The sequence below is a fragment of the Pristiophorus japonicus genome, chromosome 7 (genome assembly GCF_044704955.1).
Source record: "Pristiophorus japonicus isolate sPriJap1 chromosome 7, sPriJap1.hap1, whole genome shotgun sequence".
In the NCBI taxonomy this organism is placed as follows: domain Eukaryota; kingdom Metazoa; phylum Chordata; class Chondrichthyes; family Pristiophoridae; genus Pristiophorus; species Pristiophorus japonicus.
In genome coordinates this window covers 133468646-133496077 of record NC_091983.1, presented here as the reverse complement: position 1 = coordinate 133496077, position 27432 = coordinate 133468646, and the positions used below count along the sequence as shown (strand labels likewise).

Sequence of the window (27432 nt, the reverse complement as noted above, 5' to 3'; positions counted from 1 at the left end):
TGCCCTTACTCCCATGGAGGAGACTGTGCTCGCCATCATTGGTGCAGCCATTGCTGAGCCCATGGTCAGCAGTGGGGCTGAAACCTTAGACAGTATCCTCATACCTAATCCTCCTTCTCGCATCCCACTTCCCTTTCAACACACAATCTCTTTTGATTTATAATCAAGAAATAATGGAGGCTTGTAAGAAAGGTACGGCAATAATCATGGACGATTTTAATCTTCATATTGATTGGACAAATCAAATTGGCAAAGGTAACCTTGAGGAAGAGTTCATAGAGTGTATGCGGGATGGTTTCTTAGAACAATATGTTCTGGAACCAACCAGGGAGCAGACTATTTTAGTTCTGGTAATGTGTAACGAGTCTGGATTAATTAATGATCTTGTTGTGAAAGGCCCTCTTGGGAAGAGTGATCATTTAATGGTAGAATTTCAAATTCAGTTTGAGGGTGAGAAAGCTAGGTCTCAAACTAGTGTCCTGAACTTAAATAAAGGTAATTACAAAGGTATGAAGGCAGAGCTGGTTAAAGTGGACTGGTAAAAAATATATTACAGGATAAGACTATACAAAAGCAGTTGCAAACATTTAAGAAGATATTTCATAACTCTCAGCAAAGATATATTCCAGTGAGAAAGAAAGACTCTAAGAGAAGGATCGACCATCCGTGGCTAAGGAAGTAAAGGATGGTATCAAATTGAAAACAAAGGCATGCAATGTTGCAAAGAACAGTGGAAGGCCAGAGTATTGAGACATTTTTAGAAACCAGCAAAGGACGACTAAAAAAATGATAAAGAGAGAGAAGATTGCTTATGAGAGTAAACTGGCAAGAAATATAAAAACAGACAGTAAGAGCTTCTACAGGTATATAAGAAGGAAATGAATAGCTAAAGTAAACGTTGGTCCCTTAGTGGATGAGACTGGGGACTTAATAATGGGAAACAAGGAAATGGCGGAGATTTTGAACAAATAATATGTATCAGTCTTCATGGTAGAAGACACTAAAAGCATCCCAATAATTGATAAGCAAGGGGCTATTGGGAGGAGGGCAAATTAAAACAATCACGATCACTAGAGAAAAAGTACTAGGCAAACTAATGGGACTAAAGGTGGACAAGTCCCCTGGACCTGATGGCCTGCATCCTAGGGTCTTAAAAGAAGTGGCTGCAGAGATAGTGGATGCATTGGTTGTAATCTACCGAAGTTCCTTGGATTCTGGAGAGGTCCCAGCGGAATGGAAAACCACAAATGTAATGCCCCTATTTAAGAAAGGAGGGAGACAGAAAGCAGGAAACTATAGATCAGTTATTGGGAATATGCTGGAGTCCATCATTAAGGAAGCACAGGCAGCGGAGAAAGCATGCGGCAAACCAGTCCCACCTATCCCTTCCCTCAACGACTATCTATCCCACATGTGACAGAGATTGTGGTTCTCGTATTGGACTGTACCGCCATCTAAGAACTTATGTTAAGAGTGGAAGCAAGTCTTCCTCGATTCCGAGGGACTGCCTATGATGATGATGAGTAGCAGGACATTTAAAAAAATCATAATGCAGTCACGCACAGTCGGCATGGTTTTATTAAAGGAAAATCATGTTTGACAAATTTGCTGGAGTTCTTTGATGATATATCGAGTAGGGTGGATAAAGGGGAACCAGTAGATGTCATGTATTTGGATTTCCAGAAAGCATTCGATAAGGTGCTATATAAAAGGTTACTGCACAAGATAAGAGCTCACGGGGTTGTGGGGGGCGGGGAGAGGGGGAGGGGGGATAATATATTGGCATGGACAGAGGATTGGCTAACTAACAGAAACCAGAGTGTTGGGATAAATGGGTCATTTTCAGGTTGGCAAACTGTAACTAGTGGCATGCCACAGGGATCAGTGCTGGGGCGACAACTATTTACAATTTATATTACTGACTTGGATGAAGGGACCGAGTGTAACGTAGCCAAATTTACTGATGATACAAAGATAGGTGGGAAAGCAAGTTGTGAGAAGGACGCAAATAATCTACAAAGGGCTATAGATAGGCTAAGTGAATGGGCAAACATTTGGCAGATGGAGTATAATGTTGGAAAATGTGATGTTATCCACTTTGGTAGGAAAAATAAAAACATAAATTATTATTTAAATGGGGAGAGATTACAAAATGCTGCACTACAGAGGGATCTGGGGGTCCTTGTACATGAAACACAAAAAGTTAGCATGCAGGTACAGCAAGTAATTAGGAAGGCAAATGGAATGTTGGCCTTTATTGTAAGGGGGATGGTGTAGAAAAGTAAGGAAGTCCTGCTACAACTGTACAGGTAAGACCACACCTGGAGTACTGCATACAGTTTTGGTCTCCTTATTTAAGGAAGGATATACTTGCATTGGAGGCAGTTCAGAGAAGGCTCACGAGGCTGATTCCTGAGATGAAGGGGTTGTCATATGAAGAAAGGTTGAGCAGGTTGGCCCTATACTCATTGGGGTTTAGAAGACTGAGAGGTAATCCTATTGAAATGTATAAGATTCTGAGGAAGCTGGACAGGGTAGATGCAGAGAGGATGTTTTCCCTCATGGGGAAATCTAGAACTAGGGGCATAGTTTCAGATTAAGGGATCGCCCATTTAAAATGGAAATGATGAGGAATTTCTTCTCTCAGAGGGTCATGAATCTTTGGAATTCTCTATCCCAGAGAGCTGTGGAGACTGGGTCATTAAGGCAGAAATAGACAGATTTTTGAGTGACAAGGGAAAAAAGGGTTATGGGGAGCAGGCAGGGAAGTGGAACTGAGTCCATGATCAGATCGGCCATGATATTGAATGGCGGAGCAGGCTCGAGAGGCCAAATGGCCTACCCCTGCTCCTATTTCTTATGTTCTTATAAGCTGCAGGTGGTGTAAGCATGCACCGCTTGCTTTCCCCCCATTCCTTGCCACAACCATACCCTTGAGCCTTTCTCCTTTCAGATACCCAAGAGCTGCAACCTGACAAGACAGTGGTGGAAGAGCAACAGGCGGATGGGCCCAGTTAGTGAATGCTAGTATGATATTGGATATCATCATAGGCAGTCCCTCGGAATCGAGGAGGACTTGCTTCCACTCCAAAAGTGAGTTCTTTGATGGCTGAACAGTTCGATACGAGAGCCACAGACCCTGTTACAGTTGGGACAGACATTCGTCGGGGGAAGGGGTCGGTAGGGCTAGTTGCGGTGTGCTCCTTCCACTGCCTGCGCCTGGCCTCTTCATGCTCCTTGCGTCGAGACTCAAAGTGCTCAACGCCCTCCCGGATGTACTTTCTCCACCTCGGGCGGTCTGCGGACAGGGTCTCCCAGGTGTCAGTGGTGATGTCGCACTTTGAGGGAGGCTTTGAGGGTGTCCTTATAACGTTTCCGCTGTCCTCCTTTGGCTCGTTTACCATGAAGGAGCTCTGCATAAAGCATTTGTTTAGGGAGTCTCGTATCTGGCATGCGTACTATGTGGCCTGCCCAGCGAAGCTGATCGAGTGTGGCCAGTGCTTCAATACTGGGGATGTTAGCCTGGTCGAGGACACTGATGTTGGTGTGCCTGTCCTCCCAGGGGATTTGCAGGATCTTGCAGAGACATCGTTGGTGTGGAATTAAACTACAGAACCAGTGGGAAGCTGTTTAACCTACGCCGCCTCCAGGCCAGGTCCAAGATCACCCCAACCTCTGTCGTTGAGCTGCAGTATACGGACGATGCCTGCATCTGCGCACATTCAGAGGCTGAACTCCAGGATATAGTCAATGTATTCACTGAGGCATATGAAAGCATGGGCCTTGCGCTTAACATCCGTAAGACAAAGGTCCTTCACCAGCCTGTCATTTCCGCACAGCACTGCCCTCCAATCATCAAGATCCACGGCGCGGCCCTGGACAACGTGGACCATTTCCCATATCTCGGGAACCTCTTATCAACAAAGGTATTGGTTAACGTAGGGCATCATAGACAAATCTCTTCAAGTCCTTTTCATAAGCACATCTCCAGTGGATAGTGTTCAGGAGCAGGAACCCTAGCAGCCTTTCACCCTCCCCTTCTACTGAGGGCAATTATAACACCACTGCCATCAGCTAACACAACATAAGCTTGCGGTTGAACCTGGAACCTTCCTGGTCTCAATGACTCAGGACCACACCAGCCAGAATTGCTTTCTCTCTCTCGCTCTCTCTTTCTGGAGCTAGCATGGCGGCCCCGACCTGTGTGAGAACACCAGCGGCAGGTCGGGACCATAAAAGGCGAGCGGCCCTGGAAGCAGCATGGCAGCATCCCACTTCAGGGAGCAATGCGAGCTGGTGCAAGAGGGGAATGGCAGTGAAGAGGGTGACTGGATTGGACGTCACCATAACCCAGGTTGGTGATTGGAGCGTGGGCAGGTACAGTAGGAGCGGCGAGAATTACTTTACTGAGTCATCAAGGCAACATCTCTGCAACCCATTTATGATTTCAAAAGATGAGATTAATTCTGTATGATCACCTCATTCCTCCACCACTGTTGTCTGTCTTATTTTATATCAACCACTGATTCCAATTTTGTTTTCCAAAATGTCAGTGTGCGACACCGGCTTTTTGCACATGGATTTTTTAAAATATTCTGATTTGCAGTAGAACTATTTAGCTGTATAAATAGGACAACATCACCCAATCCACCTGTGTAGATTTCATGTTCAGCATGGATTGATCTCAACTTAAAACAATGCTTTAAAGAGCTCAATGGCCCAGAATACGTGGCCTCCCAGGGTCTGTACGAAGTTTCTACGGACCCTGGAAGGCATCGGAAAAGCCGCAATGCGCATGCGCTGAAAACTGGCTTTTCCGATCTGTCAAGTTTCTGGCTTGACAGATCCTCCGTACCTTGGGAGCGAGGACATTTGCCAGGGCATGATTGTGGGATTTACGCATATCTTGCCCAGCAAATGTCCTCAAACCTTTTGCGCCTGATAAAAGCATGCACATAGCCTACTTTTACAGGCGTAAGAGTTTAAAAACATACAAAAATATAATTAAATTAAATTTAAAAAACACGTTATTTAAAAAAACACTGTCCACTACGTTACATTTATTTTTAACCATAATTAAAACTTTTTTTAAAAATCGGCAAATGTTTTTTCTTTAAAAAACATTTCTATCAACTTTAATTTCTATAGTGTATTTATGTGAGTGTTTTTTAAATGTTTTATGTAGTGTTTGGGTGTTTGGGGGTGTTTCTCATTCATAGCAATACGAGTTTCAGATTTACAAAACTCCTATTACTATGACTGAGAAAATACTTTACCGTAATTGGGTGTCCAGGCCCATGTGACTCCTGTGGAAGTCTCAATGTGAATGCGCTCCACTGCGCAAGAAGAGGAGGCCTCGAGTCCGGGATCTCTGGCGGGCATTCGACCAAAAGGTAGGCGCGCAACTTTTCTCTTATTTTTAGTCGAACGCCCATGGGAAGAAGAAACAGGGGTTTCTGGGCCATTAAATCAATGCAACGCCATTCAGCAACTTATGCATGCTTTTGAACAATTACTGCAAATTAGAATCAGAATCACTGTACTTTCAACACTTTAATGTAAACAACTGAATAAAGAGAATTATTTGCCTGCTGTGGTAGTGCACCCATTAAGTGCACCCTTTTGTACCTCACACGATTTTGTAATTTGTTCTGTGCTAAACTAAATAAAAACAGTAGAACTGAAACACAAAACACTTTACTGTCCCATCAGCAGAGATAGTTATTGAGATCAAGAACATAGCTTGTGAAAGATCATAGGTGTGAATCTGCATTCCACCACTGGATGGCACACCACGTAAGTACTAATATTGGTACTAATATTGGTATTTCTAAGCAAAAACTACAGCATGAATTGCTAAAATTCAGTGCGCCGAGAGTTGAAAATATAAATAATAACATTAATTGTCTTGCCCGGAGTAGGTAATCTACATAACAGGAGTGTATATGAAGTGATCTTACAAAGTCCAGTGATCAACTTGAATCAGGTGTGCCTTATCTGGAGAGTACAAGAATTAGATTGCTTATCCAGAATTGTCCACCATTTTAAGGATATCTTCTAAGTCCTTCACTGCTGAACTATACAATTATAGTTGCAGCTCAGTTTATTATAGGTGTTTCAAAATATTAGTAAAACAGTCAACTATCCAAGCAACTGATCCCTATGGGGCTCAAATAACTAGGGTCATCTCAACAAAATTAGGTGTGGATATTTTCTGGGATTTCTAAGGTAATGGCCCCCTATTTTCCCAAACCATAGGAAATGCAGTCTTAATCATTTTGGCTTGTCTTGCTTGTCCACACAACTCTTTTTTCCAGCCTTAGCTGCAAACTGGACTTGTACCCTCTGTGGACTTACTTTTATTTTATGCAATCACTTGAGTATATATAAATCATTCATTCCGAAATTGTTTCCATGGGAAAATGGTCAAAAAATGGCAATGATTTATACTCAAATGATTGCATAAAATAAAAATGAGTCCACAGAGGGTATAAGTCCAGTTTGCAGCTAAGGCTGGAAAAAAGAGTTGTGTAGACAAGCAAGACAAGCCAACACGATTGAGACTGCATTTCCTATGGTGTGGGAAAATAGGGGGTCATTACCTTAGAAATCCCAGCAAACATCCTGTCATGTATGTATATTCTGTTTGCAGCCACCGGATGGCGTCATTGTTGGAGGCCACTGAGCAGCACGCACATGGTGCTGCTCAGGTATAAAAGGCCAGCCATTTTGAGACTCAGGCACTTTGGGCCTAAATAAACAGAGCCAAAGTTGTTCCTTGCTTCGTTAAACAGTACTCAGTTTGAACCTTTATTGTATACATAATATTTGGCGATGAGAATACAAGAACCTTTGTTTGCAAACCAAGCACGATTGGATTTTTAGAGCAATTCGTGGAGGGAGAAGATTGGGCAGACTTTGTGAGCCGTTTGAACCAGTACTTCGTGGCTAACAAAATGAAGGGGGTTAATGATGCAGATCGCCGCCAGGCTGTGTTCCTCACTGTGTACGGTTCAAAGATCTACGGTCTGATAAAGAATCTACTCATGCCTAGTGATCCAACAGAGAAAACGTACGAGGAGTTGTGTATATTGGTACGGGAGCACCTCAAGCCAGACGACAGCATCATCATCTCGAGATACACGTTCGATCGGAGGGCCAGAGCGTGGCAGAATTCATTGCCGACCTGAGACGTCTAGCGGGACCGTGCAAGTTCGGGACGCTGTTGGCAGACATGCTGCGGGACTTCTTTGTTATCGGTATCGACCACGAGGTGATCCTGTGCAAACTTCTGGTGATGGAGGAGTTGGATTTAAAAAGGGCCATCCAGATCGCTCAATCATGTATGACGATGTACAGGCGTCGAAAGCAAATAGTGGTGAAGAACCGAACCTCAGCAAGTACTGTAAATGCGATTGATTCGGCGTTCGGCAGAGCAGCATATGTCAGGGCTTATCTGACTGCGTTCGTGAAAACTGTGGCTGCCCAAAGTCCGCCAGCGGGAATGTATTCGACTTCTCCGTATTGGCGTTGTGGGGGAAATCATCGGCACCAGCAGTTGCAAGTGTCCGCAGATGAGCAAGTGAGCTGCGACACACCACATGGAAGATGAGAGTCAGACTAGCGCGGATCTGGATATGCAATTCATGATGCCAGAGGAGAAAGTGTATGGACTGTACTCCTTCATAACCAAGAGTAAACCAATTTTGATCAATGTGAAGTTTAACGGGATACCGTGTATGGATGGAACTGGACATGGAGGCAAGTCAATCAATCATGAACGAGAGGGCATTTAATAAGCTGTGGGATACTAAGATTATGAGGCCCAGGTTAAGACCTGTTAATGCCAAGCTGTGCACGTACACCAAAGAACTGATAAAGGTGATTGGCAGTGCACAAATTAATGTGTTGTATAACGGTGCGGTTCACAAGTTACCGCTGTGGATTGTTCCAGGCAATGGCCCAACGCTGCTTGGCAGGAGCTGGTTGGAGAAAATCAGATGCGACTGGAACGACATAAAGGCGTTGTCATCGGAGGAAGATACATGTGCCCAAGTATTGAGCAAGTTCCCTTTGCTGTTCAAACCGGGTATCGGCAACTTCACGGGAGTCAAGGTGCAGATTCACGTGGACTCAAATGCAAGACCCGTTCATCATAAAGCTTGAGCAGTGCCTTATATGATGAGGAAGGATGTCAAAATTGAACTGGACAGACTCCAGCGTGAAGGGATCATAGCACCGGTCAAATTTAATGAATGGGCCAACCCCATTGTTCCTGTGCTGAGAAGTGATGGCACAGTCAGAATCTGTGGAGACTATAAGGTTACGATCAACAGGGTTTCGAAACAAGATCAGTACCCGTTACCGAAGGCTGATGACTTGTTTGCGATGCTAGCCGGAGGGAAGTCATTCTCAAAACTGGACTTGACATCGGACTATATGACATAGGAGTTGGTCAAGACGTCGAAGAGACTTACGTGCATTAATGCACAAAGGGCTGTTTATTTACCACAGGTGCCCTTTCGGAATTCGCTCGGCTGCAGCAATATTCCAGAGGAATATGGAAAGTCTACTGAAGTCTGTTCCCAGAACCGTTGTGTTCCAAGATGACATCCTGATCACAGGTCGTGACTCCAAGGAACATCTGAACAACCTGGAAAAGGTTCTACTGCATTTGGATAGAGTGGGACTCAGACTGAAATGCTTGAAGTGTGTCTTCATGACTCCGGAGGTCGAATTCCTCAGAAGGAAAATCGTCGCTGGTGGCATCAGACCTACTGACGTGAAAACCAAGGCCATCAAGAATGTACCCAAGCCGCAGAATGTGACGGAGCTGCGTTCATTCCTGGGTCTACTCAACTACTTTGGTAACTTTCTACCTAAATTGAGCACCTTACTAGAACCATTGCTATTGAGAAAAGGCGACAACTGGGTGTGTGACGCATCGTAAGACAGGGCTTCCGAGAAAGCCACCAATTTGCTTTGCTCGAACAAGCTGCTGGTACATTATGACCCATGTAAATGTTTAGCTTTGGCCTGTGACGCATCGTCATATGGAATTGGTTGCGTACTCCAACAAGCCAATGAGTCGGGGAAACTTCAACCTGTCGCGTATGCATCCAAAAGTTTGTCTAAAGCAGAAAGAGCTTAAAGCATGGTAGAAAAAGAAGCGTTAGCGTGTGTGTACGACGTTAAAAAGATGCATCAATACCTGTTCGGTCTGAGTCTGTTCGGTTTCCGAGTGGAAAATTGCAACAAAAAAAAAAATGGGCCTTGTGCCAGTGATCAGCACAGGCGATACATCCCACATCGCTGGAACAAGGCCCATTTTTGGGGGCCTTAGCCACCTAGTAGAAAGTTTAGCCCGATATTTGTGGGGCCAGAAATGATCTGAGCCGCTGCTGTGCTGGGACCCCCCCAAGCCCCCAAACCATACGCTCATCTAGCTGCCGGCCCAAAATTGTTCAGCCTTAATCCAGCAAACTCCACCTGTTTGGCACCCCTCAGCTCGCTGGTTGATGTAAATAAGGCTGTTGCAACAAAATCACAGTCGCTTCTTTGCCGCCGGGACGAGCAGCCGGCTGGGTGCTCAGCTGGTTAGTCATCCAAAAGTCAAAATCGACCCCATGTCTGTTGTGTTCAAGAGTTTGCCCAAAATGTCCAATATCTAATTATACGTTAGCATAACCACTCAGTGTAACAATAGCACTCCTTTGTAATCTGAACTGGATATTGTGTTCTTTATACATGGCGTCACGTGCGCTTCCCCATTCTTCTGGTGAGCGGAACTGATAAAACATTCTGGTGAGGCAAGTTCAATGTAAAATAAAGAAGTTGATTCATTTTGCATACGACATGGGACTGAACAGGGTAGCACTTCCAGACTTTTATTTTAAACTTCCCATACATTCAAAACAACATAAAAAAATACACTGCTCTCCTAAATGGAAGACAGAATGCTTACTTTTGCTTTTTGAGGGGTTTTGTGGTCAATTTCTGTCTGTAAAATCTAAACAGCTATATCTTAATTTGGAGCCCTTGCCAAGACACGCCTCTCACAGTCCTTGTTAGGGCTCACCGACCCAGTACAGGGAACAGGGCTTGGTTCTTGATCCCTCCTCTGTCTGGAGATGTCATGATAGCTGCCAATCTAGCCTGCTAACTTCCCGCCCCCCCCCATTTTCCAAAGAACAGATTCTCAGCAGACTATCCTAGCAACTGATCCCTATGGAGCTCAAATAAATAGGGTAATCCCAACAAAATTAGGTGTGGATGTGTTATGTATGCAATAAAGGTTCAAACTGAGTACTGTTTAACTAAGCAAGGTAGAACTTTGGTTCTGCTTTATTTAGGCCCAAAGTGCCTGACTCTCAAAATGACTGGCCTTTTATACCTGAGCAGCACCATGTGCGTGCTGCTCAATGGCCTCTAACAATTACGCCATCTGGTGGCTACAAACAGAATGTACATACATCACAATACCCCGCTCTGAGATCTTATCAGTCTTTCACAGGTTGAGACGGTCCAGTGCTTTGCGTTCCCGGGTTGACCATCTCAGTTCGATTCCAGCCTTGGGTGAGTGTGCGGTGTCTGGTGTGGCTGGTGGTTGGATGACTGACTTGTTGGCGGTGGCAGTGGCCATGTCAGGAATTGCATGTCCATTTTTATTGAACAGGTCTGTGATAGAAATTCCGGGTTCACTGATGACCCTTGAGTCCACTGAAGGCTGCAGGTAGGTTGGTTGGTCATCGATGGATTCTTCGTCCGACTGTTCTGACTCATCTGTGTGCCTCAGCTTTTTCTGATCCATGTGCTTCCTGCAAGTTTGCCCATTCTTGAGCTTAATAACAAATACTCTGTTGCCCTCCTTGGCCATGACCATGCCAGCGATCCATTTGGGACCCTGACCATAGTTCAACACATATACAGGATCATTAACAGAAATCTCGCGTGACACAGTTGCGCGATTGTGGTATCCTTGTTGACTTTGTCTTCTGTATTCAACATAATTATTTAAATCCGGGTATACAAGAGATAACTTGGTCTTAAGACCTCTTTTCATCATGAGTTCAGCAGGCGAGACCCCTGTGAGTGTGTGGGGTCTTGTCCTGTAACTCAGCAGTATGCAAGACAAGCAGCTCTGCAGTGACCCTTGGGTTACTCTCCTCATGCTTTGCTTGATAATTTGTACTGCATGTTCTGCTTGCCCATTGGACGCAGGCTTGAACGGTGCTGACCTTACATGTTTTATGCTATTAAGTTTCACAAACTCCTGAAACTCCTGACTGGTAAAGCACGATCCATTGTTGCTCACCACTATGTCAGGCAGACCATGTGTCGTGAACATGACATTGAGATTCTCTATGGTTGCCATGGACGTACTGGATGACATGATTATGCATTCTATCCACTTCGAATAAGTGTCTACCACCACTAAAAATATCTTGCCCATGAAAGGACCTGCAAAATCTACATGGATCCTGGACCAAGGTTTGGATGGCCACGACCACAGATTCAGTGGTGATTCCGCTGGTGCTTTGCTGAGCTGCATGCAAGTGTTGCACTGATGCATGCATGTTTCCAGCTCAGAATCAATTCCTGGCCACCATACATGGGACCTGTCGATGGCCTTCATCATCACTATAACAGAATGTGTGCTGTGTAACTCATGCAGGAACTTCTCTCTCCCTTTCTTGGGCATTACAACGTGATTGCCCCACAATATGCAATCTGCTTGAATAGACAATTCATCCTTGTGACGAATGTACAGTTTGGCCTCCTCGCACATTTGTTTAGGTATGGCAGACCAATCCCCTTTAAGGATGCAACCCTTTACCACGAATAATATCGGGTCCTGGCTGGTCCAGGTCTTAACTTGTTGAGCGGTGACAGGGGTTCCTTCACTTTGAAAAGCATTCATGATTAATATTAGATCCGCCGGTTATGGCGTTTCCACCTCCGGTGTGGGCAACGGCAACCGGCTCAAAGCATCGGCACAATTCTATGTGCCAGAACTGTGGCGAATGACATAATCATAGCCAGATAATGTCAGCGCCCACCTTTGGATGCCGATGAAGCATTGCTATTGATACATTTGCTCTCGGAAAACAATGAAATGAGCGGCTTGTGATCAGTCTCTAATAGTTCATGCAAAGCGTTCATTAATGAGCTGGTGACGCAACAGCTTAGCGGTCGTGTAACTGCCACTGGTGTTTGAGAAGGGTGAGGTGGTACCGGTGCTAGATCGCTATGCTGATTCAGTTCCCCTATGTCCTCGCCCGCATCCTCTCCCACCTGTTCCTCCTCTTCATCCTCGCCAGCTGCCTCTTCTGTCTCACCTCCTTCTGGAGGTGGACCTGCAGCATGATCTAGCATTACTTGTCCTCTCTTTATAGCTCGGTTTTGCAGCATGCAACACACCACAATAAACTCTGTGACCTGATCATAGTGATACTGTAGGCTGCCTCCAGAATGATCCAGGCATCTGAAGTGCTGCTTTAGGACTCCAATTGTCTTTTCAACCATGTTGCGAGTCGCAATGTGACTTTCATTATACCGTTTCTGTGCTTCAGTGACAGGATTACGCAGAGGGGTCATCAGCCAACTCGCAAGGCCATACCCTTTATCCCTCAGCATCCAACCGTGACCTTCTGGTTGATTGACAAACAGGTCAGGGAAAGCACTTTCACGTAAGATGTGCGCATCATGGATGCTGCCAGGAAATGTAGCACTGTTAAAATTGTTTGTTTGTGGTCGTCAACAAGCTGCACATTTAGTGAGTGGAACCCCTTTCCGTTGCGAAACACCTCTGCGTTCTTTAAGGGTGCTTTCAAGGCAATGTGCATGCAGTCTATTGCTCCCTGTACCTTGGGGAACTGTGAAATCCTGTAGAAGCCCAAAGCCCTCTCGGTCTGTGCTTCCCTGGTCATTGGGAAGCTTATGAAGTCCATTCTGCGAGCGTAAAGGGCTTCAGTCACCTGTCGAATGCAGCAGTGTGTAGTGTGCCAACTGAAGCCTGAAAAGATCCCAATGCATAGAAGGCTAGGGCAGCAGTAACCTTCACCTCAACGGACAGTGTGGTTCGGATGGTGCTGGAAGGCTGCAGATCACCCTTGACGAGTTGATATATCTCATCGATGACCTCCTTCTGGAATCACAGCCTCCTAAGACAAGCATTTTCAGACAAGTTCAGGTAAGATTGCTTTTCCAAGTACCTTCATTGGCTGTACGGTCTCCTCCTCTGTCTTCGTCTCCGTCTATGCATTACTCTGCCAACTCTTCGATTGATCCTTTCAGTAACCAGTATATGAGAGCAGTTGCAATTAAAGGCAGGGAAAGCATACGCCCCATATCACTATCAATAATTACTTTCACTAATTTTAATACTCTCTACTCTATACTTTCTAATCACTCTGCACTCTCTATGCTGTATACCAGTCAGTTTAATAGGCCCCAACAATATCAGTAAATAACTTCACTATGTAAAAGCTATTTACAAAATAATTTCAATATATAAAACCTATTTACCAAAAATAACTTAATACCTCTTTATATTCCCTGTTCCAATATTCTGAGTACAATGATCTTTAAATTAGCTCTCTAAATTACTCACAACTAATCCTCCACCCATCCTCCGAAGTTCAAAATGGCATCCGTAGTGCCCATTTCCTTCTTCGGCCCAGTAAAAGCAACTATTTCTCAGCACTCTTTTGGGCCTTGCATCAGCCCAGTGAAATGCATGCTAGGTGCTGAAACTTGGGATGGGTCTTGTGTGGACGATCATCTGAGCAATCAAAGTGGAAACTTAGGCACCTGTTTTTCCGGCGATATTTTGGGTCTAGTTTCCACTTTTTGCTCAAAATGGGCGCTAGAAGTCCGTTTTGGGCCATGGACGGGCGATGTGAAGTGGAAAGTCTAGCCCATCATTTCTAACTTACCTTTGCTTGCCTCTATCGCCTGTGGAACTGATCAGAGAATGCACTGCCCAGTTCTCTCCTAAAAGGCAATCGGGGTCCGATGTATGTCACAGGACCCTAATTTGCATATTAGAGGCCTACCACTTGTTTCAGGCAAGAACTTCAACCACCAAGCTGTAGACCCCTTTCAATATTGTCAGAGTTGGCATGATGGTAAGGTTATTGACCCCATATATAGGCCCTTATAGTCCGATTAACACCAACTTCACAAAGTGAAAAATTGCCACTTGAGTAACCTTGAACTTGAGAAAATATCCAAGGCCGACCCAAAATCTATAATGCTTTTTCAAACCTAAACTTAATATGAAATTGTCACGATATGTATTTATATTTTTGTATTCATTTTATAGGTGTGATGTATTAACCAAAATGCTGGAGAATGGATTATTTCACGCTTGTCACTGGCAGGTAAATTTTCCAATTGCACTCACTGCAGCCCACTGCTAGCACATATCAGAAGACTATGCACTAACAGTATGTTTATGTTTGCCTTATAGTTGCCCCTGCATCAGATGCATGCTGTCTGAAAACGTGTCCACTTGTCAAGAGTTAAGTACTCAGACCAGATATAGCATGGCCAGGTGATGAAACACTCACTCTACCATGTCCTAAGAATGTCTTAACAAGCTCAGAAGAACCCTCTCTACTGCACCACTCTGAAGGGTATTTTTCATTTTCCACACATATCTATGCCTTCCTTAAGTTATACAATACATTTATGAGCTGTTTTGTACATATTCAGGCCCACTAGGAATCAGGTTGACTTAACAAATTCACTTCTCATCGGCCATTGTTGGCAGAAAGACTATTCAGATTAATCTAGGCCAGATTTGAATTCAGATCCTAAAGTAAATTCCAAAATTAAATCATCAAGTAAAACTTTGATTAACAAAAATCTAATTCATTGCATTTAACTCTTCCTCCCCATGAATCGTCACCTATATTAAACACAACAGAAATAACTGCTGGCAATTGCTCATATTGAGACGGTCGGTGCTTAAAATCTTTCTTCCCCGCACCACCCCCACCATCCCTTTACAATAGTACACAACCACTGTTCCATCTTCAAACTCCAATAGCTGCTTGATGCTGCTCTGTGATTTCAGTAATGTGACATTTATTTAGAATGTGCTTTTTTGTAATAAGTCATGAAATCTGCTGTGCCATGTTTCATACTTGTGGTTGGTAAAGGTTAACATTTGCCTTGAGAATTAAGTTGTAAAACTGTACTGCTACTTAACAGAAAGCGATAAGGAAAACTGTAAATCATATTCAGTCCTTTAACACAAACAGGAACAGGCTCCAGCAACAATTGTAGGAAGCGTAGCAAAGTGACCCCTGAATTTGGAAAGCATTGAATCGAACTTACTAAAATGAATCACTATAACCCAAGTAGTGCAATCCTGGGATTTTAATACTTTTTGGGCAAATATAAATTAGAATACTAATCCACCTTAACGGCAAAGTTGAAGCTATCAATTAGTCAACTGTAAGGGGATGGTTTTTTTGTGATCAAGTAATACTGTAGACATGGAGGTTTATGTTAGCATAGTCAAATCATTAGGATGGACAAACAGCTGCTTATAACTAAATTGTATAGAAGAATGGCTATATCAAATTGAGGAACAAATGGAGGGTTGCTTTAATCTCAAGTAAAGAGACATTGTCTTTTTATCAAACTTATAATATAACATGTGGGTTTGACAGGCTGTGGCACAAACCATTCATTTGACTTTAAAGAAAATGATGTGCTTTTAAAATTCTTGTAATTTTAACTTGTGAAAACTTGAAGCAACAGGACATTAATTACCTTTAAGTTTAATTACATATTTCAAAACACACCCACTAACACAATACAGGAGCGTGTTTAAACCACAAATAGCAAAGAGGTTAAACCCACAAATATTTACATTCAGCAGAATTGAACAGTACCCTATTCTAGAATTTAGCTTTAAAAAGGTGCTGTGGTTACAGATGGCAAACCAAAGTAGTCATTATCTGAGCTATATATTACTGGTATAAAGACTTATGCATTACTACAACAAATGATGCAAACCCACTCTAAAGAAAGACATTTTAATTGCAAATTTCCCAACAAATAGCATCCTAATAAAGTGTTCACATGTAATCCTTCTTTGAGCTCAATTACCCCACAAACTATTTTGCAAAGTAGTTGGAAACAGAAAACATAATATTTTGTTGGGTGGGCAAGAAGAAAAATAGGTCAGAAAGGAAACACCCCAGCCCAGAGCAGTCTTCAGATGCACTACAGTAACAGGACAATTCATGCTTCACCCTTGTTTAAAGTTCTAAATCTTTACCCACATGGTTAAGCAGAGGCTAAAAGTTTAGGTACTTCCCAGGAGGTGGTGGGTGGGGGGAGGGGGAAAAGGAGAGGAAAAACCAAGGCTCGTTACACAAGTTACTACAATTACAATAAGGTTTAACATATTAAATTGTGAAAAAACACCCAGAACTTCTATATTTTTTTTCCTTACAACTTGGATTTATTTGGAGAAAATGTAAGGGTGAAGAATTTATCAAACTGAAAGTAACTTATGAAAACTGAAACTATTAGCAATGCAGTCTTTTTTTTCTAGTTGGATACCAATTTTCTAAGTCAATCAATTAATTAAAAATAAAAATGGAACTAATACCAAGTAGCAACTATACAAAAGGGAAGATCTACAAGAGAGTGCAATGAGGAAATGAAGAAAAACTAAAATTCAAACTCATGCAGTTATCACAAAAGCTGTGGGAATTAAAAGGCATTCTCATCCCAACTTTATTTTCAATAAGCACCAAGTTAATTTTTGTAAGTTAGTTAGAAAGTACACCAATTAGATGTTATTAACCAATTCCAAAATGATATTCTAGCTTCAGTCTACAAGATTGTAAAATTGCTATGAGGGACTGGAGTGCATCATCACTCCCGGCAACCAAATTTTAATTTGATTTAAATTTACTGGTAAAAGTTTAATTTGTTTACTGTGTCAGTTTTAGTGCCCCCCCCTTTAATCAGGGGGCACTTGTATTCTTAGCAATGTTACTATTTTGTTGCAATGTGGTGTGCTTGGCCTCCAGATAGTTCAGCCACTTGATATTAGTCAAGCCTCATGTTCAGTGAATTTACTTAATTGTCCATCTATACCCACCCTGTCAAAGAAATCTTCCATCCAGCATCAATAAAACTAAAATTAAGTTTAAATTGGGTAGCGGTGCAATTGTGGACTTTATAAAATTGCTTGCAACAGGATTAATGTCTGCAAAACTGAAATAGCTATACAATTTTGCTCAGTAGTTTCCATTGGAAGTCATAATCTAAATTATCACCATCCACCTGACAAGTGGACTTGTACCAAATCCTGCTTGCCACTGAAGATCAAGGTAAATATTTAAACACATCTATAAAATGAGTGACTTTTAGCCATCTGGATGAGACCTTGCAAATGCTTATTGGTTTTCTATCACTTTATGGATCAGATTTTCAGCATGTGTTTTTTTTTAAATGTAATCCTATTAGCCTCAAAGGCTTTAAATGCAAGGCAATAACTTCCAAATATTTAACCCTTTAAAATTAAAGATGTATCGTAATTATAAAAGAGATCCCTACCTATTTTTTGGGTGCATTGAAAGTGTACCCAAAATTAAGGTGGTCAGAAAACTTTTTTTTTAAATGACGTATAATGGTGAATGGAACTTTGTGAATAAAGCGTGCACTTTAAGCAACCGACATCTGATTCATCTTTTCCACCTTCTGTTCTCAACAACCCCTCAAAATGGTCAGTTAGAAACCTTCCTCCTCCATAATTTTATCTGTGATATAGCAGATTGATGAAACAACCTGCATTTCTAAATGTGGCCATGAACTATGCCCTCTAAACTGCAGAATGAACCAAGTAATAATAAAACACTAAGTCGAAACTTTATTCACATTTATTTTTTCGCTTTTAGTGTGCTCACAGAAAATTAGAACACCTTAAGCAGAGAAGTTTAATAGCAATTTTGTAAGCAAAGTTACATTCCATTTCTAAGTCAAATTGGTCAAAGCTTCTCCAGTATTTACAAAAAACCATGATAGACAAGATGCTACACAAAACGCATTGCATCTGAAGAGTTTTCCCAATTGTCAACAAAGACGACTGAAAAAAAGCATTGACTGCTGTAACCAAACATACAACAGTATATAAACAGCAACCATTTCACTTATCACAGCTTTTCATTTAAAATTGTTTTTAAAAGATCTTCCAAGATGACTGCAATTTTACAAAATGGGCAGGGTGAAGAGTTGCAAACTTCATGTGCTTCTTGATATTAAGTTTTCATTTATACATAATCACAGTTAAAAACACCCTGCTGTAATACATAATTACACTTTAAGGTCATGAACCAGCAATAAACAATAACGCCTATACAACTTGTTTTTTTTTTCTTCTACTTATCACGTTGACTTGTACAGCTAAAAATGAGATAAGTGAAAAGTTTCTATGACTTAAAATGTATTACTAAAACTATTGATTTTCTGATACGGATTTCCTTGCTTTCTTGTATTCAAGACTTAGTGTTGTAAACTGTATGGTATACTTCGCAAGATTTGTAATTTTATTTTTAAAAAGACTAATCCTTTACATCATTAGTTTGTGGCACATTTACTTGGCAACTACACCGCTGCGTTGTGGTTCCAATATTACTTCATTTACATTTTACCCAGGATTTACCCACCCAGATTATCCACACCATTGGACGTGTCCATATATTGACCAAAAAAGTTTAAACTTTTGTATAAAATGATGCAAAATATGCAAAAACAGTAATACTGATGCAAAAAAAAAAATTGACAGAGCGAGGTTTGGGGCTCATCTCTGCCTGTTGGAATGGTGGTAACAGAATGAATGCGATGGGATTTTTAAAAATAAAAATGCCTTTAAAATCCCTGGTCAGACAGTTCTCCAAACCAGTACCTGGCACCACTCCAACAAACAAACATGGAAAAAAGGTCCTTTGATAATCACTCCAGTTTGGGGCTTTTTTTACTCTGCCGAGTCGGTGGTTGGTGCTGCTGGACTGGACTCAGATGGTGCCTCCTGTGGCACAGCTGGCTCGGGTGCTGCTGGTGGCTCTTGGACTGCTGGTGCTGCCTCTGGCTCAGCTGTCGATGCTTCAGCACTGGGGGCTGGGTTAGAGGCGGCTTGCTCTGCCGTCGGCTTCTCTTCATTGGCCTTAGGCTCCTCTGGAGCTTTGGTTTCCTGTAGGTCCGCGCTTTCGGGAGCCTTCTCTTCGGGTTTGACCTCCTGCGAGGCGCCGCTCTCCTCTTTCTTCTCATCCGAGTTGGCAGCCGCCGATACAGCGGTGGGCGCAGCATCTCCTTCTTGGCCGGACTTGGCCTCATCCGTGTTGCTGACCTCCCCCGCCATACCTGGCTCCTTCTCCTCCTCCCCAGAGGCAGCAGCCGCTCCATCGTTGTCGGCGCTCTCGCCCGTCTCCTTCTTGGCTTTCTTGAAGGAGAAGCCGCTCAACTTGAAGGACTTCTTGAAGGAGAAGCGCTTCTTCTTTTTCTTGGGGGTTTCGCTGTTGGCCGGGCTGGCGGCGGCCGCTCCTCCTTCCTCGGGCTTGCCGGAGGGCTCTGCCTCGGCCGGGGAGGGGGCCTCCACCGTCTCGCCGCCGGTCTCCTGCGGCTTGGCGGCCGGAGTGTTGCTGCTGCTGCTGTTGTTGCCGCCGCCGGCCACCTCGGCCCCCGCCTCCTCCTTGCTCTCCTCGGCCGGGGTGGTGCCATTGGCCTGAACCTCCTCCTTCTCGATGGGCTCGGCGGCAGCGGCAGAGGAGGGGGCGGCAGCGGCGGCTGGGGAGGCGTCTCCGTTCACCTTCACATGGCCATTCTCCTGCAGATTTAGAGGGAGGGGGAGACAAAATGGTGGCTTGTTAAAACACCCAGGAGCTTCGAGGCGCGACACACACACAAAATGGCCCGACATTGCTTACGTAAAGTAATAGGGGGGAGAAGGAGGAGAGATGAGGGCGCTTTCCTTTCCCAGCGCAAACTGCAGCACCAAGGACGTGGAAACCAGCACATTGCATGTGGCCGATCGGCTGACTGGCCGGCGTGTGTGGCACTGGGATGTGGGGGGAGCGGCTGCAAGGTCACGGGCAGGCACCTGGCTCCTACTCTGTATCTATTAGCTTCGGTTAGAGACACAATGCAACCCAGGTAGACCCACTGCAGAGCAACAATCAAACCAGTTTCTGGTATTGGTGATCACTGACTCTGAGAAACATATACCCCACCCATCCCTTTAATGCAAAAATGGAGCTTTATTAAGATTGCAACTGATACCACATTAGACACGCATGGATATGCACGTCAACGCCTTTGAGGAGTTTGCACTTCAATGCGCCAGTTAAGCAGAGTTCCTTCACTGCCAGGTTACACCACCCGACCCTACTGGAGATAAACGTCGTTCCGAGGCAAACGGCTTTTGTCCCAAGTGTTGCATTCGGTGTTAACGTGCAGCGATGCCATCCGCCCATTTCAGGAGAGGAGAGGAGAGGGGGAGGGAATGCCCCGTCTCATTTCGCCCCAGAGCCGGCTGGCCGCTAGGAGGCGCCCAGGCTGCTCCCGGGGACTGAGCTGAGCCCCGAGCTTACAGCCGGCACTCCAGCCCCAGCACCGCGCCGAGCCAACGTCGATATGCTCACTCACATTGGTACCGTGAAAAATATAGAAATCGAGCTTTATTTATTAGTCGAGACTCCGCTCTCCCAAATGAGTGTCGCTGTTCTCCCACACCTGCTGGTCTATACCATGGTGCCAATGCCACTATCATACAAAAAAGGCGTGGTGCAAGAACTGTACAAATATCCCGCTTCTGCTGGCTACAGGAGGGCTCACGCCTTTTAAACTCCACTCCAAAGATGTTCCACAAATTTCACTGCCAAACACCAGCTTTACACCGAAAATACCCGACACCCCCTTGTCCAGACAGGATACATGTTTTTTACCAATAACCAATTCATTCAGAAATCTCCACTTTAAAAAAAACCACAAGGCATAAAAATTGTCACAGACAAATCCAAATGTGAAGGATTGTAATATTTATATTCGCCACGACCCACCGAAAGCAACGCTTCATTTTTTTTTATCCTCGCTATGCTATGCCAAACATTACTTTAGCCTCATTTAAACGATGTATATCCGCACTGGATAAACCATTTACAATGCTTTTGACCATTTCTAACACGACGGCGCGGCAGGAATAAATCGTTCCTTCCTCAACTAGCTCGCTTAACAAATCACCAAACGTTAACATTGTACGGGAAAAGGGAACCATCAACCCCTCAGATGCCTCGGCTTGTCTTTATGCAAAAGTACCGGGGTTTCTACAGTTACAATGGACTCTCAGCGGAGGTCATGAACAACATTCCATCAACCCAGTGCAACAAAATTAATCCGAGGAAAAGTGAAAAACGATTGTAAAATAAATACAAACCTGCCCGTTGGTTTTAGAAGGCGATCCGGCTGCACCTTCCCCGGCTTTTTCAGCAACAGTTTCGCGATTTGCAGCAGTCTTGGAGAATTGGGCTCCCATGCTTGTACAACAAAGAAACTCCGAGCCAGCGAAAGAAAGAAAGCGAACAAAGACGGCTGGCTTTTCAATGCTGCACACACACACACACACACACGGGGACGGACAGACAGAAGGAGGAGTGGAGGAAAAAAAGAGCCGGAATCACACCCCGAGAAAAAAAAAGTTGGAAGTTCTCTGCAATCAAATCCTATGCAGAGCAACAAAAAAAGAAAAAAAAACGAAGGGGGGTAAAAGGCCACGTTGCAATGGTAATAAAAAGATCCTAGATTTGTAGCTTTTGCTTTTCGACAAGGGGGAAAATGGAGAAATCTCCCTGAGCGCTAATAACATGCAGAGTCCAACGCCCAAATGCATAGATGAATGGGCTACTTAGCAATGACGCCAACCGAATCCAGCCACCTCCAATCACAGCCTTCCGAATCCAGCTCCCCGCCAATCACAGGCTGAAGGGGGCGGGGCTTTCAATTGTAGCAAACAATCAAGAATATTTTCTCGCCAATGTATCGCTGAAAAGGTGCAGGGGGAAATCTGCGATTTCTCACTGGTTACATTGGGTTGCACTAGTTTTGGTATGAGATGCAAATATATATATATAGGTGTAGTGTAGGGACATGTTAAATCTGTTGAAAGTGCCTTCCCAGCCTTGGATTAAATGGCTTCACACAGCTAATTGGGTTTCAATCAAGGATGGTAATTTCTGATGCTGGCGATTTGAGATCTAGTTTACTGCTGATAATGCAAAGAAACAAAACCCCCGGAAGAAATACATACAGACAAAAGTGGAAAAGCATTTATTTCCGCCTCATCAAGAAACTTGTTTAAGCGTTTGGACTGCTATTCTTGCTTTTAATAACCAAGTAAATAGCCACCGCCAACGAAGATGTATTTCTCAATGGCGTATTTCCCCTGTATGTGTTTTATGCTCACCATTCTGTCGATAGGCAAACACACACATCGTTACTCTGCGTTACAAATTTTTCTTCCCGACTGGATCTCTTATGTAGATCCAAAATGGGAGGAGTATTTTTCTCTTTTGTTAAAGTACATGGAAAAAGGGTTCAACTTTGGATTCCAGCCGATGAAGAAGGAGTACGTGAATTGATTTGATAAATGTGTTCTACAGTGCCGTTGGGTTACAATTGGATCTGCCATCGCTACCGTGCGGAGTCTGCTTTTATAATCAGTCCGTCTGTTGCGTCTGGAGAGGCTCGGCAAACATTTCGTAGCGTAAACAAATTAATTCGAATAGACGCGCGGATAAATTATTGATTTATTTCCTCTTGTCCCCCCGCTGTGGTGTAAATACACTTTGCACATGGTCCTGGTGCTTTATGCGAGGTTCTAGCTTTCTGATGGTGACTGATCGCCTGATCTGTTAGACAGAGACAGTGGGTACTACCTTTGTGCATTTTGTCCCTGTCTGTGTTTGCTTTCCTCCTTTCTTTTTTTCCACCTAGTGCACGATAGAGTCTGGGTTCAGTTGACTCCAAGCTTTCTGCCTGCTTCCCTAGGAAGCGAGCTGCTGGTTGCCATGGCGACTTCCTTAGCGCATTCAACCCAAGGATGACCCAAGAGAAAGAACCAAGTGGATAAACCTCAAATAAACCAGGCTCTGATTACGCACAAGACAAACACAAAAGGAATATAAACAACATAGAGCTTTGTAGACATTGAATTGATTGGATTGGGACCCATGGCTGGGAATGTGAAATATTTTAACAGTAGCTATTTTTTGCACATAATGAAGGAACGTCCATCAAAACGAGGGTTGGCTCTCACCCTTTCCGGATCTTTTTTTCCTCTTATTTCACATGTAAAGGGTTAAGGCGGAGTAAGATCCTTGACTGCCACATTCGCTTAAAAAAACAGGCGAAGACATCAGGAGTTTCTTTGGTTGAGAGCTGCCACCATATTTCTCTCTGGAGAACTGCTATCATCACTATTTGGTCTAACAAACCACATCAAAAATACGATGTCGAAAAATAGTGCAGCACTCTTGTTTAATGAACAATACGAATGAAGACATATATGACAAAGCACGAAGGGATATTTGATACTAACTGGAAATGAGTTATGTTTACGTAATCTTGCAATTTAATTTTGTTTTATATCTGGTAAAAGATCAAAGTCAAAATATCATGAGTTGCTTTTCTACATATATATTGACTGATGTTTATAATGAAATGTTAAATGTGTGATTAGAATTGCATCAGCTAAAATTACAAACCAATTAAAATAAGTGTATTCAATCATGTTTTAGTATTTAATGTAAACTGCAAATAGATTTGCTTTTATTCATTGTGAATTTATTCAGAAAGAAACAGAAGCGTTTAATCAAAAATATTAATAGAATGAAAATGGTAGCCTAAAAACTGGCATCAGATTGTGCTTGAATATCAGATGGACTTCAGATCGAATGTCACTCTAAAGCAAATGCCACTTTCAACATTACATTGCAACAATCTTAAACCCAGAAAAAAATCAGTAAAAAACTGACAACATTGGACCATGTGCATTATTCTTCATTCAAGGAGGTGCTCGTCCACATGAAGTCCAAAACTGGGAAAATTCTAACAGATTGAAAGGGCTGGATCAGAAGGATAGATTTCAATGTTTTTTTAAGTCGAGTGCTATTATTATCTTTATTATTCTTTCAGCAGGACCACTGTTTTATGGTGTCCAAATAAGTAAAATTATATTATTACATAGGATTCCATTTTCTAACATGTGTTATGAGGATTGTATTCCAGTTATAATTAGGCCTACTAGTTTATAGTGACTGAACATGTCAATTCCATTTTATTACATGTTAGTATGAGCTTTTATTGGGGTTTTGGGAATTCTACAACTCTGCCAATTTTCCTGTGAAAACTGCTCTTTTTTCACATTCTGCCGTTGTTGCTTTTAATGTAACTCACTACAAAACAATTTAAGGTGTAAAATATATTAAAAACAATAATTCAATTTATACTGCATCTACAGGTTTTATACTTGTAAAATTTTGAAAGTGAACAGCAACGAGTCATGCCTCATGTAAGGGAAGATGGGAGAGTCACTGAATGTATTTATTTCTAAAGAGGAGTGAGCCAAGTTATCCACTCTCATCCATCCTATTCAATACCTTCTTATTCGAGATCACATGGGATGCCAGATAAAGAAAAAAAAGACTTACATTTATATAGAACCTTTCACGACCACCGGACGTCTCAAAGCGGCTTACAGCCAATGAAGTATTTTTGGAGTATAGTCACTGTTGTAATGTGAGAAATGCAGAAGCCAATTTGCGCACAGCAAGCTGTCACAAACAACCATGTAATAATGACCAGATAATCTGTTTTGTTATGTTGATTGAGGGATAAATATTGGCTAGAACACTGGGGGGGAAACTTGAACCCACAACCTTGTGATTCAGAGGCGAGTGTGATAATAATAGACAGATTTATTTAAAATTATGATTATACTGATGCAGTAAAATGTAGAAAATTACTAATGATGCAAACAAAATTAAACAATAGAAAAGGACTAACGTGCCCTTTCTGGAACATATTTCTTACACATTTGAATAATCTGCAAAACTCCTGAATGAAACAGACTTTCATGATGCAATAATACATGTGGGTGATGCAATTCCTAGGTCAACCTCACAAAGTTCAATCTTCTAAGTGAATAGAACTAAATTTGAGCAACCAGGTCAGTGTCTTTATTCCAAAAGAAATATTTGCTATCATAGATGTTAATGTCAACGCATTGGGTGAAGTTTAACAAAAAGACGCTCCTAGTGAGATGACTCACCCCTTGGAGTGCATGTTGGAAATTTGGGTGCATTCCCCCATGACTTTACATCCATTAAAATTAATCAATGGAAAATCATGGGGAGCATGTATCCAAGTTTCTGATAGATGATCCTGGTAGGTGAGACTGTCCTCTAGGAGCATGATTTCTTAAAATTAGCTCTGTTAACTATTTTTATATTAAGCTCAAATTCTGGTGGGCAGCCATTAGTGGTAATGAATTAGTCTACTTCTCCCAGTCTGCAAACTCGCATTTATTAGCATTTCAAAGAGAAACTGCCCAGACATCAAGCAAACTTTGACTTAATTTGTTTCTGAATACAGGCCATGACATCAACAAAGATGGCTAGCCGTCTCTCATTGAATGTTTAGATGAATCTGGCTCACATCCTGTATTGGCTACTGACACAGAAACAAAGGGGCTCTTTCATTCATCTGAAATCCTCTCTTTTGCCCTCTAAAATACAGAAATGTTCCTTATTTGATGCAGGATCAACTTTTGTCATGCTAGTAAATCAAGAAATGCATAAATCTGATCTGATGTACCCCTTTGGATCTAGGATCACAACTTGAGAACCTATGGACTGTATGGTCAAAGTTCTACCAATTAATGAAGATTCACTTCTACAGTTTGTGATATCAAGACCTTTGAATTGCATCACTTTAGCCATATTAATACATATATAAAATTGTTGGACGGGACTGCAATATTAGTCCTATGGGATGTCAGACATTTAGACCTAAATAGTTAATTCCATTGTCTGAGACAGACAGCGTTATCATATTTACCTGCTGCTCTCTCTATATCAGTACAAGATTTATTGCTGCTATTTCCAAAGACTCCAGGGTTGCTTATAAGGATCTCCCTTGTGTACGATTGTTTACCCTTATATACTACTAAGAATTTCAAAAATGTTAGTTATTTCAATGGGAATTGACTGGACATTTTTTGCCTGATTGACAGGGAAGTGAATAACTACTAGAGCATAAATAGTAAACAGTAGATAAGGAATAATAGATACAGGTTGTCTGCAGACTGGGGTTACAGCTGAGGCCTGAAGTTCACAAGGTCTCACTGGGTCCATCCATAGAAAATAATTGCTATTGGTGACCAGGATTTGACCAGGATCTGTTCAAGACTCCATTCTTTAACACAGTTCAGCCTGGTAGTATTGAATGTTTGCACCTACATCTGTTTGGTTCAATAGTCTCCAGCAACAAGCATGTCTCACTATTTGGAAAAATAATCTACTAGGAAACATTATTTGGCAGTTAATAGGGATGTTTAATCCACATGTCTGCCCTGAAAGTGCAGAGTCTTGCTGGGGTACAGTTCCGTGAGAGCTGATTGCTCTCTGGTATCTGGCCAAGTGGCAATTCATATGTCAGTCTGTACAGCGAATGTTGTCGGGTTGTTCAACTGTGGCAGACATCACAGCCAAGTTAAATCCTGTACTCATCCAGACACGTACATTTTCTAGCAAGGGTCACTGAATAGTGGTCAGGATTAGAATCCCTGACTACTGGCCTAGCTAAAATTAACTGATGCTTTTGCATTGTCACATAGCCTGCCATAATTTATTGTCTAGGCTGAAATATGAAGACTTGTGTAAGTTATTGGAGGGCTAGCAGATATAAAATTATATCCTAGTTAGAGTTGCCACCTTCAGGAGTGCAGGGGGAAAAAGAGATTCAGCCTCACAAGAGAAGAATGCTTGAAATTGTTTAATGTATCTTTGAATACACACAGATACACTTATATATAATTGCATAATAAAATTGTTAGTACTTCACACTGAAAGCAACTGAAATTCACTTATTTATTTTGATGGTTACATAGTTATACTATGGAGCAGCAAGCTTTGTATATTTAATGTCTTGTAGTGGTATCCTCTTGCTTTTCTAGGAACACTCACACACATTTCTTGCACATTATAACCCAGCTGTGAAAGGGTGGTGGTGTGCAACATTTCCTGGCTTGCTATACCGCATCATGACACACAGGGATAATGTTAAATGCTTGAAGGGACAGTTATGACACAACCACAGTAACCTTCCACTAAACTTTTTCAACAATGTATC

At 42.5% G+C, this 27432-nt stretch overlaps 1 protein-coding gene across 1 annotated transcript; it reads right to left on the bottom strand.

The window, feature by feature from the left end:
• Positions 1–17897: 17897 nt before the first annotated feature.
• On the bottom strand, positions 17898–21916 carry LOC139267277 (myristoylated alanine-rich C-kinase substrate-like). The gene is made up of 2 exons (XM_070885330.1): positions 21461–21916; positions 17898–19855 (listed from the first exon to the last, which is right to left on the bottom strand). Exons 1-2 carry the CDS (start codon positions 21557–21559, stop codon positions 19007–19009), a joined length of 948 nt encoding a protein of 315 aa, XP_070741431.1. The 5' UTR covers positions 21560–21916; the 3' UTR covers positions 17898–19006.
• Positions 21917–27432: the final 5516 nt, after the last annotated feature.